Here is a 26,545-nt window from a genome sequence, read left to right as displayed (position 1 = left end):
TAAATATAAAGTTACATCTGGTATCAAATACAAATGGCAGTAAAAACAGGGATAAACATAGCATATCTGTTTCTCTACTATAAGAGTTGAGGTTGCAGGTCAGGACTCATGCATCTGATGTCATAATAACAATAAAAATAACAAGATCCCTAAACACACAGAAAAGGATTTATGTTTTAGTGACAAAAGTTTTTGTGTGCAGGAATTGATTTTTTTTTAAAAATTCTGTTTCATTGTTTTTCATTTGGAAAGCATTAAGTGGCCCTTGAATCTCAGGTGGTTCAGTTGAGATCCAGATTTCCTTTATCATCAACTGTTTGTGACAACTGGCCCAGATGCAATTCTGTTGATTTCAAGTTAGCATGCAGACCTGTCTGATATAGGAGCAAACTTCAAACTTATCCATTTTGGAGTCTCAAACAGGTAGCCTTTTTCTTTTTCTTTTTTTTAGATGGAACCAGCTGGACAGAAGCAACCCTATCATTTCAACAAAATGCTTGAAGCACGTTGTCCTTCTCAGGTAGGAGGAGTCTTCTTTTTGTATTCTGTTTTAAGTATTATCATTTTCTCCAGAGTATCTTTTTCTTTAAACCAGTCTTTGCCTTCTGTGTGCTCTCCAGGTGTCCCACATTATAGTACCTATCACCCCATAAAAATGTGGTTTTGTGGATTTGAAATGTTATTGTGCTTTCCAATAAAAATGGCTATAGAGTATGTTGGCTGGAGATTATGGTTGTTGTAGTCCAATTGTTCAGAGGGCAAAATTGCTCTTTTCCCTGATTTTTTCCCCTAACTGCTGTTGCTAGGGTTGCTTGAAGAATTTATTCTTTGGAGATTATCGCTTTACTGTTGGGATAGACCTGGGATGTAGCTTTCTTAAGGCCCATCTTATTGCATTCACCCATTGCTGGGCAGTATGCAGCCTGTATGCAACCTGGGCTTCTCTTGCAGCTTTTCAAGAATGATATTTCCCCATTCTTGAAAAGATATGGGACAAGCCTGGAGAAGCCCAGGTTGCATGCAGGGTTCCTGGCAGTGAAGCTAATGAGATAATCTCCTTCATGTATTTCCCTGCAAATTAATCCAGTCTCCTCTTGCTGAATTAAAACTATTATCCTTCAGATTTTACTCTTCAACATTTGTGATGTGGCACTTGACTGAAAAAAAAATAGATACACAAAAATGTGGATAAAACAAATCTAGATAAGTCTGTATTAGGGTAAAACAAATGTTTTAAAATACATCTTTAAAATATAATTGTTCATATGGTTATTACCTTCATAGCATAAGAAAGTTATTTTCTTGACCACTGGATATGCTGGCTGGAGGAATTGGGGAGTCATTGTCCAAGAAATAATTTTCCCAATGTTTAGTCTAAATGGTTATATGAAATCCTCACCTTCAGAGGCAGTGTACCATCATTGTGTTCTACTATAGTTGCTGGAGAGAATGACTGTAGAAGAATGCTTTCTGAAAGCATACGTTTGGCCCTTGTGGGAATGCCATGGTGGTCTGACTAGATATTTATCTTGTTCTCACCTATAAACACTGATGAGAATTCTTCAAAGTAAATGCCTTCAGGCATGCAGTTCCTATCATCACCAGCCTTGTTCAAGGGCCCTTTCCCATTATACAATTGTAGTGTTATGATTCCACTTTAACTGCCATGGCAACATCCTAAGGAATGCTAGTATTTACTGTTGAGCGAAGATTATTTAGAATTCTCAGCCAGAGAGCTCTAGTGTATCCCTAAACTAGAAACTCTAGGATTCCATCAGATGCAGCCTATGGAGTTAAAATGGATTCATAGTGCTATAACTAGATGATGTAAAAGGGCCCCAGGTGTTGGTCCTGAACACATGGGTAGAGAAAGAGTGGAAAACATGTGACATTGTAAATGTTGCTGGACTATAAGACCCATCAGCCACTAGTCAGCATCATCAACAGTGAGGAATGCTGGGAGTTATACTTATCCTGCACAATCCCCAACCTTGCTGTTTTGAGCAATATATTCTGAAGAGACATTCCATTTATACAATGAATAGAGTATTCCAAGCTGTTGGAAACCCTGATAAAGAAACATACCTAAACTAGTGGAGTATTCAGTTCATGTTCAAATCAGCGCAAATCAGGAAGTCTTCAGACTTTATTGCGCATTATGTGGAAGTCAGTGACTGGAGCTACAAATAATGTTGAAAACATAATAACTTGTTTTCCAAAACAACACAGTGGGCTGAAACAAACCACTCATGTTTAGTGTTGGAAAAAAAAAAAGAAATACTTTCTAGTTATTTTCAAAGTTACTTTAAAAGGACATTTTGGCAAGAATTTTTGATAGGCATTTTGACAGGAAGTTTTATGCCTTTATTAATCCTATTAATCCTTGCTCAAAAAAAGTTAACGGAATGGAATGGAAATGCCTTGGGCATTACTGCTCATTACTGTCAACAGTAAAATGGGTAATGGCAACAGGCAACTGTTTTAAGAGCTTTTATCTTTTTGAATGGCATTTTATTATTTTATTGTCTGATTTGTTTGAGTTATGTAATAGTTTAACTCTGTTTTAATACTCACTTTTTAAATGTTTTTATTTTTTAAAAAAATTATGAGCTGCTTTGAGACCTAATTTTGGGGATAAAGCAGGATAATAATAATAATAATAATAATAATACACTGTAATGAGTAATGGGAATGGATTATTTTGTAAAAGCAACTTCCAAAGCTCTAGGTTGGTGTGCATGCCTCCCCATGTCCATGTGTAACTGGTATACATTCAAGCAAATATAGGATTACCTTCTGTGGGGTGGGACTAAATGACCAAGGAAAGGAGCAATAAATCCAGTTCTGTCAGATGTGGGGACTAAACTTTAGACAGGCGGTTAACACTGCAAACATAGACCTTTTGAGAACCTAGCTGGTGATGATTTGCATGTAATTTCTTTTCAACTTCCTGAGCCTTAACCTTTGTGGTTGCCTTCATGGGGGCTGAAAAAGACTGCAGAAGCATTTGCCCAGAGCAGGCTGAGGACATTCTTATAAATGACACGAAGGACAATTTGCTTGTCTCCAGTGCTTCACTTCAGTGATGTTAATGTTTCATTGAAAATGGAAGGGAGACGTTTTGAGACCAAATGTACTTTTCAGTCAATGTAAATTTTTCATCTGACATTCAGATATAGGACAGAGAAAATCAGATTCAAAGATCACTTGTGAAAATGGGGTTATTAGTGGTAAAGATGCATGACTTTCTTCAGACTTAGAAGTGAAGCTTGCTTGGATGACCTTATGGCTCCTCCATATCAGAGATATTCCAGGCAGGGTTGCACTGGATGACAGTTCATATGTGATGCACACCCAGGACAGCTAGACAACATGTGAATGCATGGGGTTAGTGAAGAGATATGGCCTGAACTATGTTCATTTTTAAAATATATTTATCATATTTATTTAATTGTTATTGTACTACCCACACACCAGCCATGGAGCTTTAAGGAGATACACAAGAGGTTCCCAGGCAGGCTCCCATCCACATGTTATCCAAAATCAGTCCTGCTTAGCTGCCTAGAACATGGAATGATTTGCTATTTAGGTTAGGCAGCTCCCAATGCGATTTTACCTTGACTGGATCTAGTTCTAAAACAAACACCATCCAGTTTCACTCATAAGGAAAAGAAATTTATTTTCCAAAGTTGTGCTAATAAGAGAGGTATTCTACCTCCAGGTGCTAGTAGGGGGTGGATAGTTTTTGTGGGTCTGGGGTCCAATTTTTGTTTCACGCCCTCCTCCAAGGTTTTCAAGAGGCTACATGGGCCACCAAAAATGTCCCAAAATTGTTAGATCCACTTCTGGGTTTGAAAAATTGACATTTCCACAGAAGCAGGAATTCACCTCTCTTTTTGCTGGTGGTGGGGAGGTTACTTTTTGACAGTATGTTTTTGAAAGCCTGAGGCCTCTAAAGCCTCAGTAATGTTCTGGGGGTGGGGGTTACATACAGCTCCAGCTCATACTTTGCCTGTCCCATATTATAATTTTGTCTCTTGTGCCCTGGCCATGCCCAAGCAGAAGTCTTCCATCACTATAAAGCCCTTGCTTTTCAGTAGATCTGTCTTTATTATAGAACTTCATCATCCATGAAGATCTAAGGTCAGGCTTAATGTGTTTCTGGCCCTGAATGACTGTCTGGAGACTAGAATGGCTGTGAGATATATAGAAGTTCCCAATCCATCTAAAAGGCTTGTCTGTGTCTGCCTTGCTGAATCTTCTCTGCTGACTTCAACCATGGTGCCAAGTGATAACTTTTGAATTGCTATCACTTATCTTATCTCTGCAGGAGTATCCGTACTTCTTCACATACAGGAACAGTAACTATTCATCTTTTTCTGAGGAGCTGCAGACTGAAGCCATGCCTCAAGTATGGAAAGAACTGGTAGCATAATATTTTATTATTGCCTGCCATTGGTAGAAAGCAGTGCAGGAGAGGGGGAATTGGCACAAACTGCAGCATATCCCATAAAATGATTTTGTGGGCATGAGGGGAGGCTACTCTTCCATTCATATGAAAAAGTGCGTATTTCTTTATACTGGAATGTTGACCATCTGTAATGGATTATTCTTTTTCAGGAAAGGAGCTTTGGGACTAGCATTCTGTGTCCTGACCGTACCCCCTCAAACACAATTCCTACCTCAGGTACATATTGGGAGTTTCTGTCTATTAAATCTTAAGTGAAAGAGGCTTCCTTTATTCTTTTAGCTGGATTAAGATAATATCAGAGCAAAGATACTATTTTCGATTATACTTTCTAGAATCTGCCAGCTTAATGGCATTCTGGAGCATAATGAGAAGCATGGCAATATATAAACTCAGGAATATGTATAATTATATTGCACTGTCTAATTTGGTAGTGTGAACATTGACTGCCATCAAAAAGACAAATGAATGAGTTCTAGACCAAGCCAGGCTTGAACTTTCACTAGAAGCCTAGATGACTGAAGTGAGGCTACCTTACTCTTGACATGTCATAAGACAACATGACTCACTAGAAAAGAGGATAACACTCAACAAAGTAGGAAAAGAGAAAGACCACATTGCAGGTGGATGGACTTAATCAAGGGGATCACAGTTCTAAGTATGCAAGAGCTGAGCAACCAGGACACATGATGGTCTCTCATTCATGGGATCACTGTAAATTGAAGCCAACTTGACAACAAATAACAAATACATTGACTGGTAGTGATTCTCCAGAGTTTCAAAGAGTGGTCTTTCCCAGTCCAGCTGGGGTGCCTACAAAATATGTGCTCTATCATTGAACCAAGGCTCCTACTTGAAGAAACTTGGTCGAAGTACTGCTTGGAGATAATCTACAGTACAGAATCTGTAGACTTCTGTGTAGTCACAAAACTATACAGTAGCAGCTCCACTGCCACTAGAATGTAGCAGCCCATTCTTCCTGCACTTTAATTCTCATGGGCATTCATTTACTGTTCAATTTTAAAACAAAAGCCAGCCTCAGCATTAGTTTGCTAGTCAAGAATCTGGTAATTATTATAAGAGAAGGCATGTGTGAAGGATGTTTTAAGATCTGCTTGTGCTGCCCAAAGGACGACCAGACATGTACTGCGTGGCAGTACTTTGGTTTTGGAACTCCCTTCTGTCACAGATTTGGTGGTTGCACAAATATTTGTCTTCAAGCACCAGTTAAAATCATATCTATCCATATAAGCTTTCAGGCTTTTAGTAAGTGTTTAATATGCCTTTGACTCTTGGTGGTTTGTATTTTTTTTAATTGCATTTTAATTTGTGTTTTTAGACACTTATAATTTGTCATTGTAGATTTGTGGTTTTAATTGAATTCTTATGTAGATTGTTAGATATCACAAGCTCTTATGAGGAAGAATTTATGCTTTATGCTGGCTGAAGAGCTTATGATCAATTAACAATCAAATTATTGCTTCCAGTAATAATATTACTGGCAATATTGTTTGACAATATTGTCAACCAGTTCTAAACGTGGGGAAGAGAGAAAATAGTGTGCAAAATGTAATTATACAAATACAGTACTCTCTTGTGTAGCAAGGAGCTTACTGCATGAGTTTATTGTACATAGGAAGAATAACCTTTGAAAACTGAATTACTAAATCACCAGTATCCACTTTCTCAGATAAAAGGTATAACATGCATGATGAGCCTCGACTCTCTTTGGTGCCTAAGTACATAAAGGTCAGGTTCTGAAAAAGTATAAAGCATGCATCTTCTGGAAATGATAATTTCATCTAACACAGAGGGAGGCAATGTGTCATCTTCTAGATATTGTGGAAGAACTGGATCTCATGTCAGCCAAAGCCAGTGTGCCTAATGGCTGGGAGTGATGGGAACTGCAGTCCAATAACATCTGAAGAGCCTCATGCTCCCAGTCCTTGAATTAAAAATTTGGGGTTGAAGTATTGCACCAGGAGACATAGGGAGCTGGGTATGTTTAGCCTACAAAGAGCTAAACATAAGAAAAGGCTAAGAGGTGATCTGATAGCCCAGGTTAAGTATTTGAAGGGATGTCATATTGAGGACGGAGAAGTTCTCTGCCTGAGAATTCTAAATACCCCTCCTTAAAACTGCCAATCCCAGAATGCAACAGGAGGCAGCTAGAGGAGTCAAAGTGGAATAGTAGCACTTTAAGAGTATAGTGTGATAAACATCTATGATTCTATGAAGTGCTATGATGTCAGGAGGTAAGGCCAGCAGAAAGGCACTACTCTCTGGCTGAATTTCTGCTTTTCTCATATGCAAATGCCATCAGACTCATAGCAGATATACTATGGAAACACATGCATATGTGTGAGAAATAAATAAATATTTCTTTAAAACTGTATGTTTACTAGATAAATTTCCAGCTCCAATTTGGGACCTAAGCATTCATCTGGATTTTTGTGTCTAGATAACTGCAGTTCACATACATGTCTGTCCATCATGCTGGACTTGAGTGCTATGTTCATTGTATTTCTCCTTTCTCTGAGCAGCATAACTTTTGTATATAGAAAAGTTTATCATAATTTTGTATATAGAGAAGATCATTGGTCTTTTTCAACAGAATACAAAAGCTGGATTGTAATAAAGACCACTAGTCTTTTGGATGATGCCCTGGCTGTCATGCAAAAGAGCCCTCAAATACTTGATTCTCAATAGATTAAAATCTGGCAGATACTTGACACCTTACTGTTTTTTTTAGTTTTTATATATGTCTAAGCAAATGTTTTAGAAAAGCAAAATATTATTTGGGGGAAGGACCTAGAGAACAATGTACCTTATTTCTTGGGCAGACAAGTTACAAGAAAAGAAACTACTCTGGTATATATTGTGTACTTGCCACTGGGGATGAACGGAGTTCAAAGAAATTTGGTTCAGTATGAATTTTAAGTAGCATCACAAGTTCTTACAACTTTTCCCCAAGAAATACATTCTTCATGCTGAACACCTTCTAAAAGTTCCATCATTGTCTCTCTCTTTTTTCTTTTTTTAAATAGTTCATAACTTGAGGCCAGGAGACATTAAAGTTATAGGTGCCCTTGGAGATTCACTAACAGTAAGTGCAGATCACCAAATGTGCACTATTAAACTGATTGATGTAAAAGGCATTTCTGAATTCTAATATGTGAAAGGAGGAGCAAACGTTCTTCATGGTTAACTGAATTTTTCATGCTCTTCCTCCCACTCCTGTGTTCCCATTATGCTGGGTTCTTAATCTCCTTTGGGTTAGATATGTCATCTCTCTTGGCAATTGCCTATTTGCATATGTTAATGAATGCAACAACTTAAACATTTTTCTAGCAGTGAAGCAGATACAGTTTTGCTGTGAGGTAAATAACTTGGCTACGGTAATCTTAAACTAACCAAACAAAAACTCTGTGTAGGTGCTCAAGAGAAGTTTCTTTGCAGTGATGAATTTGCCAAAGGGTGCATCTACACTGTAGAAATAATGCAGTTTGACCCCACTTTAACTGCCATGGCTCCATCCTAGAGAATCTTGGGGTTTGTAGTTTGTGAGGCACCAGCACTCTTTTGCTACAAAACTACAAACTTCAGATTTCCACTTAAAGTGACATCAAATTGCATTATTTCTGCAGTGTAGATGTTTAAAGGCAAAAGCTACTTTAGATGAATGGAGATATGGAGCCTTGGTGGCCCAGAGGTTAAATGCCAGTACTGCAGCCACTCACTCACAAACCACAAACATCTGTAAAATTTACCCTAATACCCAGAGTAGATTCACTGCATCACTGCAGTGGGAATCATTGGCCATCATTGGCAACTAGTAATACAAGAAATTATTTTTTAATCATTGCAACAAGTAATTGCAATTACCTGCCAATGATACTTTGTCTCACTGTTTCTTTATTATTCAGCATATAGGCAAAAACAACTTTTTTAAAGAAATGTAACTTTATATTTGATCACTTTCTTCAATTTTTTAAATTTTAAATTAAGTTTTGGCCAAATCCCCCTCCCCTTTTTTCTACTTTATTCTGTTCTGAAGCAGTCAGTATAGCAATGAGTTTGTAAATGCTAATACTTTTACTGGTACCAAAGGCTGGGATTATTTGTTAGGGGTTCATTTCTTTCTTTCTAAGTTTGAGGCAGTTTCTTCCTGCAGAAACTTTGGGCAGGAATGTCTGACTCTGAACCCCTTTTGTTCATTTCTATTTTAGGCAGGAAATGGGGCAGGATCTACACGATACAATGTTATAGATGTTCTGACACAGTACCGAGGTCTTTCATGGAGGTGAGTGACATAAACCAAATTCTTCTGAAAAATTTGACATCTGTTTGATTGTGCTTTTTCTTTTACTGGACTTTTAGAAGTTGGTAGCATGAGTTTTCATAGACTTGACCCTGCTTCCTCAGAACCCACCCCATGCCTCTGAGGAAGTAGGCTCAGGTCTACAAAAGCTCATGCTATCAAATTCTGTCTTTCAGGCAGTCTCAAAGGTACTGCAAGATCTCTTTGCATACAAAAAAAACCAAAGAAGATGTGTTCTCCAAGCTGCTATTGTGGTATCTCAAGAAGATATCCACTGATAGATTGCTGTCAGGCTCTTGCTTATCCATGTGAGATAATAATAATGTGTTTATTTATCTTCCCACCATGGAAAAATTGCTTACTTTTTGGGCTACAGTTCCCAGAGTTGTAGTCCTGGGCCTTAAATCATGCTAGAGATTATGGTCTAAAAATAACTCCTGCAATCTCTGGCTCTTTTCAAGTGCCAGATCCTTCCTCATCCCACCACCCCACCCCATTAACCAAACAAACAGCATTTTCATTTTTGCTCATCATGGATTGCTTAATGGTGACAACTTTTCTAAAACAGCATCTAAACTGAGTGGGTTGAGAGGACTGGAAATAGGATATTAACATGAAGAAACTCTTCCCATTTCTCTGGATTGTTTTATGTTCTGTCAATAAGAACACAATGATCTGTTCCATGAAAAGAAACATCAAAGATACACACTGGCTGCTGCACAGTGCAGAATGAATGCAGGTTGACACTGCTTTAACTGTCATGGCTCCATCCTAGGGAAGTCTGGGATTTGTCGTTTGTTGTGGCACCAGAGCTTTCTAAATGTCTCACAAAATTACAATTCCCAGAATTCCGTAGCCTTGAGCCATGGCAGTTAAAGTGGTGTCAAACTGGATTATTTCTGCAGCGTAAATGCAGCCACTGTTTGGCATTCTGTTGTTTAATCCCAACTGGATAGACCCACTTAATCAGTCATTCAGTGCTGAGTCAATATGTAGATGAATCTAATGGAGTCAGTGGGTCTACCCTAGCCAGGATAAAAGACAATTTAGGCCATTGAATAAGATAGTGGCTAACTTTGTCCTTCCTCACCACTAACTTGTACAATGGTCATACTTCTTCTCTTGTTATCTGCATGTTTAACCACTATGTGAGGAGTTTCTAAACATCCACCTTGTTCAAGATCTGCTGGTGGTGAGAAATCCTGTCCTTGCATCAAGGAACTCAGTACATGCATAGAGCTCATTCAATACCATGGATGAAAAGTACTCATGGTATATGCACATGCTGTTGCTGTATGCATTGGTGGATGAGGCTGGGCATCCTGATGTGTCCTTGCAATCTCATGTATCCTTTTAATATGTTTCCCAGGCGCAATGAGAGCTTCCTATGTTCTTGTGATCAGGTATCAAAAATGAGAAGTTTGCCAGTCTTTGGTTTGGTCATATGATAGATGTTATGAAAGAGCTGGATTATGGATGTTATGAAAAAGCTATACCATTGCTCAAGCTAACTTGGTCTGGAGCTGGGTCCCCATATAGGAGCAGGGTATAGGTGTAATAAATAAATAAATAAATAAATGCACTGTAAATTTAAAATAAAAAGTGTTTGTTGAAGTTTTGAAGCATCACCAGGGGGCACTCTGTGACTTTTTCCAAGAAAATGCTTTCTAACTTTGTTCAATTTCTGCTTTTCTCCCCTCCTACCCCTTCAAATTCTGCAGTGTTGGTGGAAATGAAAATCTAAGCACAGTCACAACATTAGCAAGTAAGTGCCTGCTTTCCCACACTGTGGCATGGTTGTGAAACTCACTCAACAATTTATGGACTAGAATTTGAGGAAAGGTTTAGCAGGCTGGCAAGACAGCTAAGTTACTTACCATTCTGAAACCAGATGGATAAGGTCGGAAAGAGGATGTACTTTGGCTGTGTTTGATTTAACAGTATGTTTTGTAATTTCCCCAAACTTTTAATTGGTTTAATAGTCACACTGGAATTTAAAAAAAAAAACAACTACTGTTGCTATTATTTATTTCTATAGAACCCTTCTGGCTCCTTATTTAGGTCCCCCCCCCACCCTTTCCCAAAAGAAAAGTTCCTTACAACAGCAGAAACCAAACTCCATGGGACTTAGAGATAGTCACTTAAAGACAGGAATGAGATAAGTGGGATGGAAATCACTCCACAGCCCTTGCAATGCCCTGTTGGTAAGGTCCATTGCCACAGATGCTACTTATCTGCATGTAGTGGTCTGCTTTCCACTAGCCATTCTGGAATCTCTGGACCAGAACTAGGAAAGTTACTTTTAGAAAGCAATCCATTCCTTTCATTTGTATTTCAGAAGTAATTTCTTAGTATTATTTAAAACATTGCCAGAAGAGTGCCTTGCTGGCTGCTTTGCCTAATTCTAGTTTCTTTTCTGTTGCTCTTCATTACTTAATAAATAAATAAAAACAGGAGAATGACATAAAACTTGAAAAAGGTTGCTCAAGATGGTCTTTAAAAGCAATTTTTAAAAGCATCTAGAAAATATTTCTTGTCTTTATGCCAGTAAATTAACACTAAACCCATTCATTGTGTTGCTTTTGACAAGTAACTTCATTCCATTCTCATTATCAGAAAAAGTATCTAGAGTTGACTGCATTGCTGCTAACTTGTTATTTCCAAAGCCTGACCTGGATACAGTGTCAACCCCACATCTAGTACACAAATTTTAATGCAAAATTCATGTTCCATTTTGTTCTCTTACGGCTAATAGCATGGATATTTATATCTTCCCTGTTTAACCCATTTTGGTACCAAAGCAGCAACCTATTTCTGCCCAGCTCCAGATGACTTCAATATATCATTATATCAATTCTTCTTGGAAGTAATTTTCCATGCTCTGACTGTCTGTCAATATTATTGGTAACCTTTAGTTCTAGAGTGTTAGTGTTGTCAGAGACGCAGAAGACACATCTGTCCATCTCAGATGTACTATTCATAATCTGATGAAACTCTGTCAACTTCCAGTAACCTTAAAACAAATGTCTTCTCACCAAACCTCTATGTTTCCTCAGACTAATAGGGGAGATATTCCACTCTTATCATATATTTAGCTTGGTCATTGTGTACTGTTTTCTTCAGGAGATGGAGTTTCCTAAATATGTCCATGACATTATAATGTTTGGTGCTGGTGGTTAAATCCTATTAAATTTTTTTGCATTTAAATACTCTTTTTTCCCTAAATCTGTGTTGGGATTAATTGAGGTTGCATTTCAAATTCAAGAGTATAAAATACCATGTGAAGGTGCATTTCATTCTTTTTCAGATATTCTTCGGGAGTTCAATCCTTCTCTGTTAGGCTTTTCCACTGGCAAAGGAACACATAACACAGCAAATGCCTACCTGAACCAGGCCGTGGCAGGAGCACGCTCAGAGTAAGGACAGATATGGACTTTGTGGGAGGGTATAGGAGTGTCACTATATCACCATAAAATGGATGGCTTTATGGCATAGTTGACTGTTTGGATTCAGTATCAAGGACTATCTCAAGTGGAAATATTTATTAAGGAAATTAAATGTCTGAAAGAGAGAGATGGGGTTCTTCTGGGTACACAAAGGCTGCAGGAAGATGAGGAGTGAAAGAAATGCAGATCTGGCAATATCAGTCTCTAGGTAAGGAAGCAGCAGATAGATAAGAAAAAGACAGTAAACCCCAGGGATCCCCTAGATGCATTTACACTGTAGAAATAATGCAATTTGACGCCACTTTAACTGCTACCACTCCATCCTACAAAATTGTAGGATTTGTTGTTTTGTGAGGGAACAGCACTCTTTGGCAGACTACAAACTCCAGGATTCTACTTAAAGTGGTGTCAAGCAGGATTATTTCTGCAGTATAGACATGGTTGCATTTCCCCCCGCTTCAAACAAAACAGTGATGATAAACAAAATACAAAGGAACTGACAAAAAGCAAAAAATAAATGAATACTTAGGCAAAACATTGTCTGCTCTATAGGTGAAAATCCTACCACAACAAGAGAGTCTTCACTAGCCAAGAGAAGGGGATTAAGAAGGGGACAATCTAAACTTTATGGGACAAGATGTCTCTTGGTTTGGATGAGGCCAAAGGCCAAGTCCTGTCTCTTGTCATAGCTTGCCATATTTTCATCTTAGATGTCCTAAACAGAAGAGCATTCAGATAGCAGACAAGCTAGTATGGGTTAACCTTCTGATATCCTGTACCTTCATGCAGTCAAACTCATTTAGGGGTTTAAAAGCAACAACCCATACTTTAAATTGTGCCTAGAAACAAAGCACCATTATTGATTAAAAAAACAAGCATCAGAGGAATAGTGGTTAAAACTAGGAAAACTAGTTTCAGTGAAGTCACTTTTTTAAAAAACTAAGATCTTCCTAAAAATCAAAGTCTTAGGGCTGAATTTTCCATGAATCCAAGTGAGGTGGATATGTTAAGTGGTTTGATTTTGGTTATCATAGAAATGTAGCAGGTCTACTATTTAATTATTTTTTTATATTTTTTATATTTTTTCTGCTGGGGAGTGGGCAAGGTGCTTTCTGCATTTGGTACCAAAATTGCTCAGCTTGTTATGTACTTTCATGGTGGAGGAGAGGAAGGAGACTGTTTATTCTTCTGCCTCAGGCAGCAAAATGTCCTGTCTGCCTTTGAACAAAGTAGACCTCCCTGGGTGGGCTGAAACACTGCACAATTTTGAATAGATACCTTTAGTATTTAAGAAACCTTTTGATTTGTCCACTTTCACTTGGAACAACTTTAGAGATAATTTCCCCCCAGCAACATTGTACAGCATAGGCCAGGGGACTTGAACCAGCAGACTTCCAAGTGTCATGGGACTCTACCTCCCATCAGCTGTAGCTCGCATGACCAATAGTCAGGGATGATGGGATTTATGGTACAGCAGTGTCTGAAGGCTGGAAGGTTATCCTTGGGTCTCATCACTGAAGCTCAATTTAGATTAGAGTGTCACACTTCTTTAAATGTACATTCTCCAGTGCACCTATGCTGCTTAGTTTCTTTTTTCTTTCCTTCTTTCTTTCTGAAAGAAGGTACTTAGCTCTTCTCCAGCAGATTCATCTACAGAAAATTAGAGGGTTTGCCTTCCTTTTTTTTTGAAAGATGGTGATCTCTCATGCGTGTGTCTGTCACAGTTTGTCCTCTACACATTGATACCACATAATAACAGTAATTTTTACTAGGGTGATAACACACAATAGCAGAGTGCAGGGCTGATCACTCTGACAGTTATCATCTTCATCATGGCTTTTTGAAAAGTCATTATCTCAGCTGGCAAAATCCTTGCACTTATCTCTTCGTTGGCACACAATAACATTTATGCATCAAAGGTCCCCCTTCTCCCCAAAGGTAGATTATTAAATAACACACAATTGCTCCTCCTGAACAGGCTGTGCACAGCCCTTTCCCTTGGTCTACTATGCTGAAAGCATTCAGAGCAAAACACTGCAGAATGGGAAACATGACAAATAGATGTCAGCCCAATGTTGTGACCCAATGAATTACATAGCGTGGGGTGCTTGGAGGTTTTGGAGGGTCATCCTTTGATGTCATCAAGTGAGATCAGAGATTGAAAAGATTACTTTGAAGAACAATAGCTCCCAGAATTCCCAACTAGCATGAGGGATTCTGGGAGCTATGTAGTTATAAAAGTAACATTTCCAAGCTCTGGATGGGATACCAAAATAGATACTGCAGTAAATGGTGCAGTACAAAAGAAAGAGCCTCTGGAGAAGATCCTGTTCTCCCTATGGGCAATGGTCCTTGCTGCCACAAGAGAAGTCAGATGGAGGATGATATTCATTTTACTCAGAGCAGGAACCTGCAACTTGGCCAGTGACTATGTGTCCTTCACTTCTGCTACCAGCTTTGACTCTAGGAAAACATTATTAGTATCTCATGTCATCATTCTCCCCACACTGCATTATTAGTAAGGATCAGAGTTATGGTTTGTTCAAAAAAGGAAGCAGGTTATTCCGATCTCACAAAACAAGAGCTGTTTTACAGAGGAATACACTGTCTCAGAGTGTAGTGCAATCTCCTTCTTTGGATATGACCATATGTTGGTAGTGCTTTGTGTATTCCTGCATAGTAGGGGGTTGGACTTGACAGTCAAAAGAAGCCTGCTCCCTACCACCACCACCCCATGCGCACTGGTCCTGTCTGCTCTCATCATCAGCATTGCCATGTTTGAGCTTTAGGAGAGCTCACCCTGTCCTATATTCTAGCTTTTAGCCTTTATACAAATGTATAAAGGAGGCATCCAAGGGGCACTTAAGATATAAGCAGGGCAAAATGAGACCTATCCCTCCATAAAGTTAGAAAGTTCAAGCCTTTTTCTTGAGACTCAGACAGAAATATTTCATATGCAGTTGTGGCTACAAATGTTGAAAGAGACTTTATCACAGTATATGGCAGGCTTAGTTGTTCAAGGATTCCACTAATTACTCGGAAGAAAAAGCTGATAGAATCCTCATCAAATCTGCAGCTTATACAAAACTGGGTCTTCAAATGCCTTGGGGGCCAGCCAGGATGGAAATTCAAAATGACCTTGATAAATTGGAGCATCAGTCTGTAAGATTGTTGCATGAGATTTTTTTTTTAAAAAACCTGAACTGTTTTTCATATTAGAAATGGGGTGAAAATCCCCAAGGGCATAAATACAATAAGGATGCAGTAACAGTAGAACTTACGAGGCGATCTGTAGCAGAACTGAGAAGCTTTTTAAAATTACATTGAAGCATGAGGTGATTGAGGGCCAATTCCCATAATTGTCTCTAGCTAATAATACTATGTGTGGTTACATCCACAATTTCCACACTTCTGTAAATCTCAGAAAAAAAATCTCTGCTTGGTTTGCTTAAAATTTGATGCATGCAGAGTTCTAAGGGAGCTTTTGGCCTATGCAGGGTCACATAGTAGCCTCTTTCTCTCTCTGGAACTGGACCTCTGGAGCTTAATTTTTAAGATTAAGAAATTCATGTTGCTTGAAGGAATTTGGATCATTGTTAGCTAGCACAGTTCAGTTAAATTCTGGTAATTGGGTACAGTGGCCCAAATCCTGTTGGGGTTTTAAGTGTGTTTCCTCACTCATGAGGTTGCAATGTTTGGCCTCTGTGAAGCAGACATATTCAGTTAATGGTTGGGATAGTGGACATCCCCAAATGTAACCATTTCACAAGAGACTAAATCCTATCATTGCTTCCAACTAAAGCAGAACCACTGAATCAACTGGATCTATCTTATGTACGGACTCACCATTTAAAAGTTTGATTCAGAGGATATACCATATATACTTGACTATATGTCAGCCTCAAGTGTACATCAAGGGCAGGTTTGGGGGCCAAAATTATGGATTTGGATATGACTTGTGGGTAAGTCGAGGGTAAAACTTGGGGTATATAACAAAGGATGTAAGAATGAAGCCAAGGACAATGATGCCAAAGAACTTCCAAAATTCCAGCAGGAATAATTTGTGCTCATCCTAAAGGCTGGATGGATGAGGAGGGAACTACAGTCAATGGTGGCTTTGAGATGTTGAGGGGAGGTGACCAGGCACAGGCAATGCTAAGAAAATGCACACATATCAAAAAGAATGAAAAGGCCAAGCAAAGAAAATGGTGACTATTTTAGCAGTAATTCTAGCCTTTAATGTGATAACTTTAACAGTTTTAATCCAGAAAATCTGACAAACATACACAAATTCTTATTCAAATACTTTGGAGCCCAATTCCTCTCAGTGCTCCTTGAAGAGGAAGTGCCAAAAAGATGCCACGACCACTATTTTCCCACCCAGGCATTTGAAACGGTCAGACATAGCACCTTGGACATTAGATAGAGGTCGATGCTTCTGTGATGGACTAAGCTCTCGCCTTTTGCCACTTTACTCAGAGAATGGGATGGTTCCTTTTTTGATAATAGTTAAAATATAGTACTTACAGTGACCTGTGAATAAGCTGCTCCAGTTTTTGGGGGGTCAGGTTTTTTTTACTTAAATTTCTAGACTTGAGTAGAAGTTGGGACTGGCAAACAGGATTCCAACCATGTGGTTATGTAGTCTTGGATGGCACATTAATTATTTGTCAGGCTTAAAAGTACCACTTTATTCACTGTGATGGAAATACATGCACTGTGCATTCTCCCATTGTACAATGGGAGAATATATATTATTTATTTATTTAGAGTATTTTTACCTCACCTTCCAACCCAAAAGGCTCCCAGAACAACTTATATATTATTAATTTGACAGTTCCTTGCCCTCAGGCTTACAATCTGAATAAACAAGATACAAAAACAAAAGGGGATGCTGGTGAATAAAGTTTAGCCGAAGCTGGCTGTTTGTCAGAGCAATGGCAGTTGGAATGGAGGGAGGTCCTCTCACCAGTGGCTGAACTAAGGCACAATGGAGCTGCTCTTCTCTTCCTCAGAGAGCATAATAACAATATAATAATAATAATAATAATAATAATAATAATAATACAGGTACACTGGTGGATGCATAGTGTAACTATGTGAGTGTAGGATTACACTTGACAAGCACAATGTAGGATCTCAAGATATCATTTTGCATCAACACTGAATGCCATGTAACTCTGTATTTAAGCCATAATAGCAAAGGTTAAGAGATGTTTGCTTTCTGTTCTGGCCCCTGTCCAGTGGTTCACCTCTATACATGGGAGGGGAACTGCTTGGAAGGAACTGTTGTTTCATGTTCACATCCCTATGTAGGATTATATTGCAACATCTGCATGCATTGCTCATGCAGGGAATATGTAAGTGAGCTGTTGACAATGGGTGGCTGTTGAGAAAGGGATTACCATGTGTGATTGCTGTACTTTTTAAAACTGACATGCTTTAACATGTCTTTCAGTTCACTTTATGTTTTAATGTTGCAATGTGCTAATTGTGTTTTGGTATGATAACATTTAGTCTAGGTTTATATGTTCTTGTTTTTAAACTTATTGGAAACTGCCTTGAGTTATAGTTTTCTGAGATTGGAAATCAATCAAACAAAGAAATATATGGAATGGGTGTGTTGCATGTGAATACACTGAAAGAAGTCTGTGGATGCACTTTGGTCTATGCAAAGTGTTCTGTGTGCAGAGACAGGAACGAGGATAACATCCCACCTCTATACTTTGACTGGCTTTTGAATATTAATGCTGATTAGAGCTTGCAAGGCTTTCGTAGATCATCAGTGGGCTAAGGCCTGTGTGATCTGTATTAAACTCCCAGAGACCAGTGTGGTCTGTATGAAACCATATTCATCCATGGTCATGGCAATCCAGATTGCACTGTGCTCACAACATTGATCTGTGGACTGAGCCCTGTCTCATTTGAATGAACCTTACTGGTCCCATATTCCTTGAAATGATATTCCAAATTGCTACTCAGCAAATTCTTAGAACCTTATCCATGTTTATGTTTGTTATATTTAGGGATGTCCCATCTCAGGCAAGAAGACTAATAGAACTGATGAAGAATGATCCTGTAAGTTTTTGCTGGTTTTATCCTTTAAAAAAAAAATATTGTGCTTTATACGTTTGGAGGAATGGGAGGTTCTGATCTTTGGGGTGCAGTGAAGGGTTACAATCTTTAATTAATCAAGAAGAGAATTGAATTTTAAATTTTAATTGATTAATGCGGTATCCCAAATAAATTGGACAGCACATTCTTTTTTTAAAAAAACAAGCCTATTATTGTAATATAAATATTGTAGAAAAACTGCAGATGGAAATAATCTTTGAAGAGGCATCCTACTTTCACTTTATGCAAGAGGGAATGCCTCTCTGAAGAGGAGGCCTGCTATGAGATACAAATGCACCATTTAAAAACAAAGGAAAAACATGAAACCGCTGTGATCTACAAGGAATAGCGGTCTAGAAATAAAATTTCATTAATTCATTCATGACTTTTCCTTCCTTCAGCACTGTTGTTTTAATTTTTCAGTAGTATGTTTTTTTTAAAAAAAAAATTGTTTTAATCATATACAAATGAATGCTGATTTAATCAACTCATTCGCTGATGAATCCATTTACTAATTAACTCAGGTTTCTTTAAGAGGCTGATTTCTTTGCTTGCACCTGCCTGGCATTGAAACAGAAACCTTTTTAAAAATAATAATAATAATTAATAGCTCTGTGTATAATCCACTGTTAAGCCATGTGCAGTTCAAAAATGAAAGGAATAGTGACAAAACTTTAGTGGGGAAGTGGGAGAAGGTCACTTAAGGGAGAAATTACTCAGTGTTCCTGTATTTCTGAATCTGTTTGGTATAATGGGTTTTGAGATTTGGATCTGAGAATTGAGATAGCCAACTTTGGACTGCCCTGGTACAGCTGCTTACTATTATTATTATTATTATTATTATTATTACAGCATTAGATATCAGGAAAAAGTGAGACTGGGATATATTTCCTAAGAAATACATTTGGAATGTCAGACTTATGAAGATGTAAATACCTAACCATTTAACAAGGCATAGCATGACAAACTTAAGAATTGGTGCATATAATTTTAATTGATGTGGCTTTCCCTGGTAAATCTAGCTTGCTTAGGTAGAAAGCTATAGTTCCCAGGAGAAAGGGAGTGATCACTAAACCTGCTGTGTAGGCAGACACTCAATGAATATTGTTAACTCAAGTAACTGCAAATTGGGGAGTGCCCTGGGCCACCCATGTAGATATACTGCACACTGCAATGGGCAAATCCTTCATGTATCATTATAATAATACACACAGAAAAAAGAACTCTGAACCAAATAATTCAATATATTTATTTCTGAAGTTGCATTGCCGCTTTATACCTATGCTTTAAATCCAGCAGAGATGTTTTCTCTAATGGCCTTTTGATTTTTCTCCAGTGTTTGGAAAGATAGCTTTTTTAAAATGACAACTCTCAGAATCTTCCAGTCAGCATCACCACTGGGATTTACCAAGCTTCAGTTGTTCAGCACAAGTAGATATAACAGAGAGGATATCTTGAGCCCAGTTACTGCTATGACAGTAGAAAAAGCAGAAGTAGATATGTTGGCTATAAGAAAAATGCCAAAATTCATATGAGGGTGATATTATTTAAAGCTTGGTAAAGATGGCTAGTCCAAACAAAAAACTGCTCAATCTGTACTTTTATTAGGTCAGTCACAAGTGGGAGATTGCTGTATATATATATCCAAGCATGTAAATGTCAGCATAATAACACTGGTACTTTGTAGCCATTGCTTTAGAAATAGGCCACTGAATGACTTCATATTTTACATAACTGAGTGACACATGCAGACCTCATTTAGGATTGCTGCCCTGGTTTCCTAATGTTTTGTTCAAGTCCAAAGGAGCAAGATGACTGTGTTCCTGAAAAGGCCATTTAATTAATCTTTTCTAAGCTGTTGGTTTCAGTGTTGTTCATTCCTGCTTTTCATTATGTCTCTTCCTCTTCATCCTGAAATGCAGAAAATAAAGTTCCAAGAAGACTGGAAGCTCATAACGATTTTCATAGGAGGAAATGACTTGTGTGATCATTGTAAGGATCCTGTAAGTTTCCCAGTACAAAGACTTTAGACCAATTTCTGACCTAATGTCATCATTTAAAAATTATTTCTACTCCAAAATATTATTTACACACATTAGCCATATATATTTCTAAGCAGTGATTGTACAGAAGACTGAGCATCTGTTTGAAGATAGATGTACAGGATCTACTTTTTCTATTATTTAGGTTGGTATGGCTCCATGTAATCCTAAATCTTGTTGGGCAAAGTTCAGGTTTGGCCTGCTGACAACATCAGATGGTAGTTAAGGCACATGAAAGGCAAGAAGGTGTTGTATCTCACTGTTAGACTAAGACTGGGAAGCTCTGCATTGAAATTATCTTTCATCCTGAAAGGTCACTGTGTGACCTTGGGTCAGTCACAGTCTCTCAGCCTAACCTCATCAACAAGGTTGAAGTGAAGATACAAATGGGGAGAAAGGCCCTTGAAGAAATGCAGAATATAAATGTAACAAATAAAATATGGAATACATAGCTCAGAAAACTGAACAACTGCTTAAACAGAATAGCTAATGAAATACCCTGGTATATCTTTTTTTTTCATAAGAAGTGCTCTTTCTGTTTAAATGAGAAAAGGAAAGATGTGTTGGAGACTGCTTCACTCGTCTGAGTGAAAGGGTCGCACTGAAACTGGATCTGAAATCCATTTAGTGGTGAAACAGCTTTGAAGATTAGTTGAGTCTCTCATATCATATACCCTGAGTATGATCCAATGTACCCATGGGTTTGGGGATGGAGCCATTCTTACATTTCACTGTTGATATATCACAGAAAGGAATGGTGGTCTATAGTGAGTCAATAGTCAAAGGGTTTCACTTAAGTAAAGAGGAGCACATATTCCTGAAGGCATGCTTCTTGCTGTGTGTGTCTTCCTAACAACTGAGTTTTCTTGAAGGGGCCTCTGTGTCCCACTAGTGAGGACACTGTAAGAGAGTATGGGAGAGGATCTTTTTTGTTATGTCACCCTGCTTATGAAATGCCCACCCCTTAGAAACCTGATTGGTACCAACAGCAGTATTGTTTCAGTACTAAGTCTAAACATGGCTTTTCATTAAAGCCTTTGGGGTCTGACCTGATTCATTATGGACATGTGTTATGATTTGTGATATCTTAATTTTTTAAAACTGGTTTTAGAGTGTCTTGTTTAAAGTGTTAAAGGATTTACTATACTTTTAGTCTTTTAAAAGCATTCTTATAATGTTAAACTGCTCTAAATTAATTGTATTGTACTCAGCCTTGAGATCCTTAAATATAGGGTGGGTGGCAGTGGTGGTGGTGTGCATGTGTGTGTATCTGTATATCTGTGCAGGGCCTAGAGGTCATTCAACCTGAAGCTGCTATCACATGGAATCATATTGAGAACGCCAGATGATTTCTTTATTGTTGCTACTTCATTTTACAGATAGGTTTCTGTTGATAAAGTCAGACACTTAGATAACTTTAGATAATACATAGGCAAGCCTTGTACACTTAGTACATGCCATAGATGTTTGGATCTAGAAAATTTGAAAGTCTGCCACTTTATCTACATGCTCTGCAGTCTTTCAAATCAGCCAAGAGCCACATATCCAGGAGCATTACTTTATCACACCATATCAAGGGCATATAGGGAAATGTTGTTTGTAGATGTCCCATCATTATGAAACTCATTTTCTATTTTTATATTCAACAAAACAGAGATGTTGTTAGACATAAATTTTAGGATACCTGACGCCCTAATATCACTCTGTACTTCATGAAAGCTAATGCTAACAACAACAAAAAAAAGAGGCCAGTTAGTCTTAAAGGTGCTGCCACGTTCCTTTTTTCTCCCACTCCCTACCTCCTTTTTATATTGCAAGAGACTAACATGGCTACTTCTTTGATAAATTTTCTGGCTGCCTTTTTGTGGTTACAAGTTACAAGTATGGTTAGATGCGACCTACATTTTATACCACATTTTTTATTTTAGTGTTAGTAATTTATACATGGATAGTAATAATTTTATGTATGGTCTGCATGCATCAAACCCCTGTGTGCATATATGGGGCTCCTGGTCTCTGCATGTGCAAAGGTTCCCTCATTTGTGGCGGTAGCTGTGGCAGGTCCATGTGCATGTTCATGTACATGTACATGCACATTTAGACAGAATAATGAAAACAATAGCTATGTTAGCACATGGAGCTCTGTGTGCATGTCAAATTGCATATGAAACTTTGGCTGAATTTTCACATATTTTAGGTACCATTAACCATCATTATTCTCCCTCAGGATTGAACAGACATAAGGTATTTCACAAATATACTAAGGCACCACCTGTGGTCAGGTTCAAATGTTCCCTTTAAATTTTTACAGCACAGCATGAATCCAACATTACATTAGGTTTGTAGAAAACATTATGAAGGTTTGTAGAAAATGCCTCATATTCTATGTGCTTGAACAGTAAAACTCAAGGCCATTTCTCACAAGTTTTTTTTGAGTTGAGCTCTAATTCCTAAGTGCAAAATGTAGGCTTTCTGTGAGTTATATAAAAGGTTCATTCTCATACCAGTTGCAGCATTTCCCTTCCTAACAAACATGAAAAGCCAAGTTATGGGGTGGTGGTGGTGGTGGATGGAGCAAACTGTAAGTCCATGATTTCACAAAAATCTCACCATTAACTCTCTTTCTTCGTAGGTACATTATTCTCCTGAAAATTTCACAAGCAATATACAGACAGCCTTGGATATACTCCATAAAGAGGTATGAAAGGAAACATTGCTCCCCAGGCCAATGAGGGAAGAATCATAAGATGCCAAATTACTAGTACTTCAATAGCTTGCTCTGGAATATTTATTTATTTTATGAATCTTTGATGGAAATTCTACTTCATACTTCAAACAAATTTCCAGGGTAGTTTACATACATACAACTGTTTACATACATCCTACAAAGCAGCAGGTCTAAAGAGAGCAGGAGAACAGAAATAAAACAACAGAGATAAAGCAGATTCGATTAATATTACTGAGAAGATTACAAAAAAGAGTTTGTCTCTGGAATGGAAATAATTTCTGGGTAGCTGCCAGGTCTGTCTGATCTTGGTAGCTAAGACTGGTCAGGCATGATTAATATTTGGAAGGGAACTCACCAAGGAATATCAGGTGCTGTAGGATCTATATCAGAGGAAGGCAATGGCAAGCCACCTCTGACTATTCCGTGCCTAAGAAGCCCCTATAAAATTCATGGGATTTTCATGGTTGACCTGAAAGCACAAGCTGCCAGTTAAGTTGGGATCTTGTTATGGTACATGGCATTTCCCCTAGCAATTACCCATTGTACCTTTGATGCAGGGAGGGTACCTGAAATACTTCTGCTGATGATCTGTATTTGTACAAATGCAGAGGGAGGGCAAATAGATGTGAATTCATGGAGGGAAGTGAAAATAAATAAGCATTGTTGTAAATGTGCAAAAATTCACAGCAATCCATATAATACACTTATGTGTAGACAAGCCCTATAACTAGGGGTTTGTCTGTAAATTATTTTTCATGCTGACAAAACATAGACAATAAGCTGATCTACAGTTTAAATTTACAATTTAAGGTGTCCATTATTGGTTTCAATAATGTAGCATATATTGTGCAGATTAAGTCAGTACTCACTAGACAACCCCACGTGTTCTACTGACAACACAGAACCACATGTGCTGGGAAACTGGTTTTATTTCATTTTCTTTCCTTTTTTTACCAGTCATTTTTAGAGAGTATTTTCACATATATTAACATATAGGCACAAACACTATACATTTACCTAAAACACATCTAAATAATACATACAACCCCTTACAATTTCCTAAAACTCTTTATAACTCTTTTGTCTATTACCATCTCTTCTTTATTTCTTCTTCACTTCTATTTATCCTTCTCTTTACCAATCTTCTTCCCCTTTCCCTATCCCCAACTTTCTTTACTTTCTACTCTTTTCCTCTCTCTCCTTTTATTCCTCTCTCTACTCTTCCCCTTCTTTCCTTTTTCACTTTCCTCAATACCTCTGATTCCCCCCTCTCTTTCTCTTTCCATTTCACTTACTCATTACCTTCCTACACTTACTTCTTATTCATCTTCTATCATCCCAGTCCTAAATTTCTGGTCTTTGTCATATTCTAAAATTAAAAACTAAAAATTAAACACTCTTTATTAAAAACAAACCTTTTTAACCTTTACATGATTCACATATACATGTAACATACTTCTAACATTGAGACAATCTATACTTCCTATCTTACAGATTCAGTTAAATTTGAATTCTAAATTGTAATCCTTTAAATTTTCATTCTGAGTTATGACTACAAATCCTTACATATTATTGAAGTAACATTTTCTTATTCCTTGACTCACATTGTTACTTCTTTATGCTTTAGCTATTCCTCTAACCTATTTATTATTCTTTAAAACCTTCTATCGCCATCTGTCCCCCTTTTGAAACAGATACTCTGTTACACATTTCCAGTCTTTTTTTCAAATTTCTCCCAATTTCCCTGTTAATAGTCCATTCTTCTATTTCTGGAATCAATTCTTCTTTCCAGTGTCATGCTAAGGTCATTCTTGCTGCAACAATTACATGAAATAGCACTCTACCATGTAGTTTTTCAATTTTAGAGTCCGTAATATTTAGCAAATATATTTCTGGTTCAAATTCCAGTTCAATTTTAAATATGTTACACAATATTCTATGAATTTCCAACCAATACTTTCCGACTTTCTAAAGGACCGCCATACATGAAAAAGTTCCTTTTTCTTTAGCACATTTCCAACATTTGTTATCTATTCCATATATTTTAGCAACTTTATCTGGAGATAAATGCCAACAATATTGTTTCATTATCCATTTACCTCTTGGCAGGTCCCTCGAGCCTTTGTGAACCTGGTGACAATTCTTCAAATAACAACTTTAAGGAAACTGTATCAGGAGAAGAGTATTAACTGCCCAAGACTGATCATGAGGTTAGAAATTAATTGACATTTTGGGTTATTGAGAAAAGTAGCCAATAGTTCTCATAATTTGTGCTCATTTAAAAACTAGGTAACTACATCATCATCATCATCATCATCATCATCTGGGAGACAGAGCAGCTATAGGTCAGCTACAATCCATCCCATGAAAGGAACCCTTCATTATATTATTTTATTGTTTTAAGGGTGTCTCAGAAAGTATCACCCAAACAAAAAGCTAAACAATTGGTATAAACCATATCAAGAGTTCTTTTACAAATGTATAGCATGACAAGATGAGATGAGATGCTATTTTGGGTATGATGTGACTCTGGAGTTTATTGCATGCAATTTTAAAACCGACCCAGGCACAGGACGGTATTGGGCTGGAAAGGGTTAAAACTGATTTTGCTGCATGCACAATTGCTGCTGTGCTGCCCCCAACCATCACCCATCCTCTACCAGTGCTCTGGCAGCTGATTTTGGTAATACAAAAGCTTTCCGTACTACCAAAATTGGCCGCCAGAGCACTGCTGGGGTTTGTCGCATGCAATTTTAATACTGACCTGAGCAGGGTACAGTATTGGGTTGGAACAGGTTAAAATGATTTTAACACACACACAATTGCTGGTGATGGTTGGGCAGCAGTGCAGCAGCAATTTTGTGTGTGGTAAAATCAGTTTTAACCTGTTCCAGCCCGATACTGTCCCCTGCTCAGGTCAGCATTAAAATTGCATGTGATAAACTCTGCCTTTCCTAGATGAAGAAAGCAAAGCACAGAACCATGACTAACTAACACAAAGATCTAGTAGAGCATACAGACAGTGAAGGGAAAACACCTCATTCCTCACATTTCCCAAGATGCACTTGCTTTGTCTCTGAACCTGTCTAGGTCCTTAATATTGTAACAGAGTCTATACAATAGTAAGGAAGAACATATGAGATTATATGGCCATATAGCTTGTAGATATAGGGGCTCGACAGATGGGCAGCTCCGTGCCATCTCTTTTAGCCCCACATCATTGCCACAGCAACCAAACAGTGTTTCAACAATGCACTACCTCCTGGGAGCAAAAAGAAGCTGCCAAAAGCAGCTTTCTGGATGAGGTGCGATTGGCACACACATGTGCCCCAATCACATCACTTCCTTCCAGCACTGTTTGGGCGCTGCATGACGCTCGCGCTATCATGGCACCACCCATGATCCTCGCGAACTAGGGCTGCTGGG

General features: G+C 38.0%; 1 protein-coding gene across 1 annotated transcript in view; it reads left to right on the top strand.

Annotated features, from left to right (window-relative positions):
- Positions 1–451: 451 nt before the first annotated feature.
- PLB1 (phospholipase B1) overlaps positions 452–26,545 on the top strand; it is a 111,918-nt gene continuing 85,824 nt past the window's right edge. The window contains exons 1-11 of the mRNA XM_089528355.1: positions 452–520; positions 4,331–4,411; positions 4,621–4,687; positions 7,516–7,574; positions 8,698–8,771; positions 10,511–10,554; positions 12,097–12,205; positions 18,262–18,313; positions 20,272–20,352; positions 23,024–23,089; positions 25,229–25,329. Coding sequence (XP_089384481.1) covers positions 452–520; positions 4,331–4,411; positions 4,621–4,687; positions 7,516–7,574; positions 8,698–8,771; positions 10,511–10,554; positions 12,097–12,205; positions 18,262–18,313; positions 20,272–20,352; positions 23,024–23,089; positions 25,229–25,329 — 803 coding nt within the window. The remainder of the gene's footprint in view (positions 521–4,330; positions 4,412–4,620; positions 4,688–7,515; positions 7,575–8,697; positions 8,772–10,510; positions 10,555–12,096; positions 12,206–18,261; positions 18,314–20,271; positions 20,353–23,023; positions 23,090–25,228; positions 25,330–26,545) is intronic.

The sequence above is a fragment of the Sceloporus occidentalis genome, unplaced genomic scaffold (genome assembly GCF_023333645.1).
Source record: "Sceloporus occidentalis isolate IW3139 unplaced genomic scaffold, rSceOcc1.0.p SCAF_6, whole genome shotgun sequence".
NCBI lineage: Eukaryota > Metazoa > Chordata > Lepidosauria > Squamata > Phrynosomatidae > Sceloporus > Sceloporus occidentalis.
This window is presented reverse-complemented; position numbering and strand designations above follow the sequence as displayed.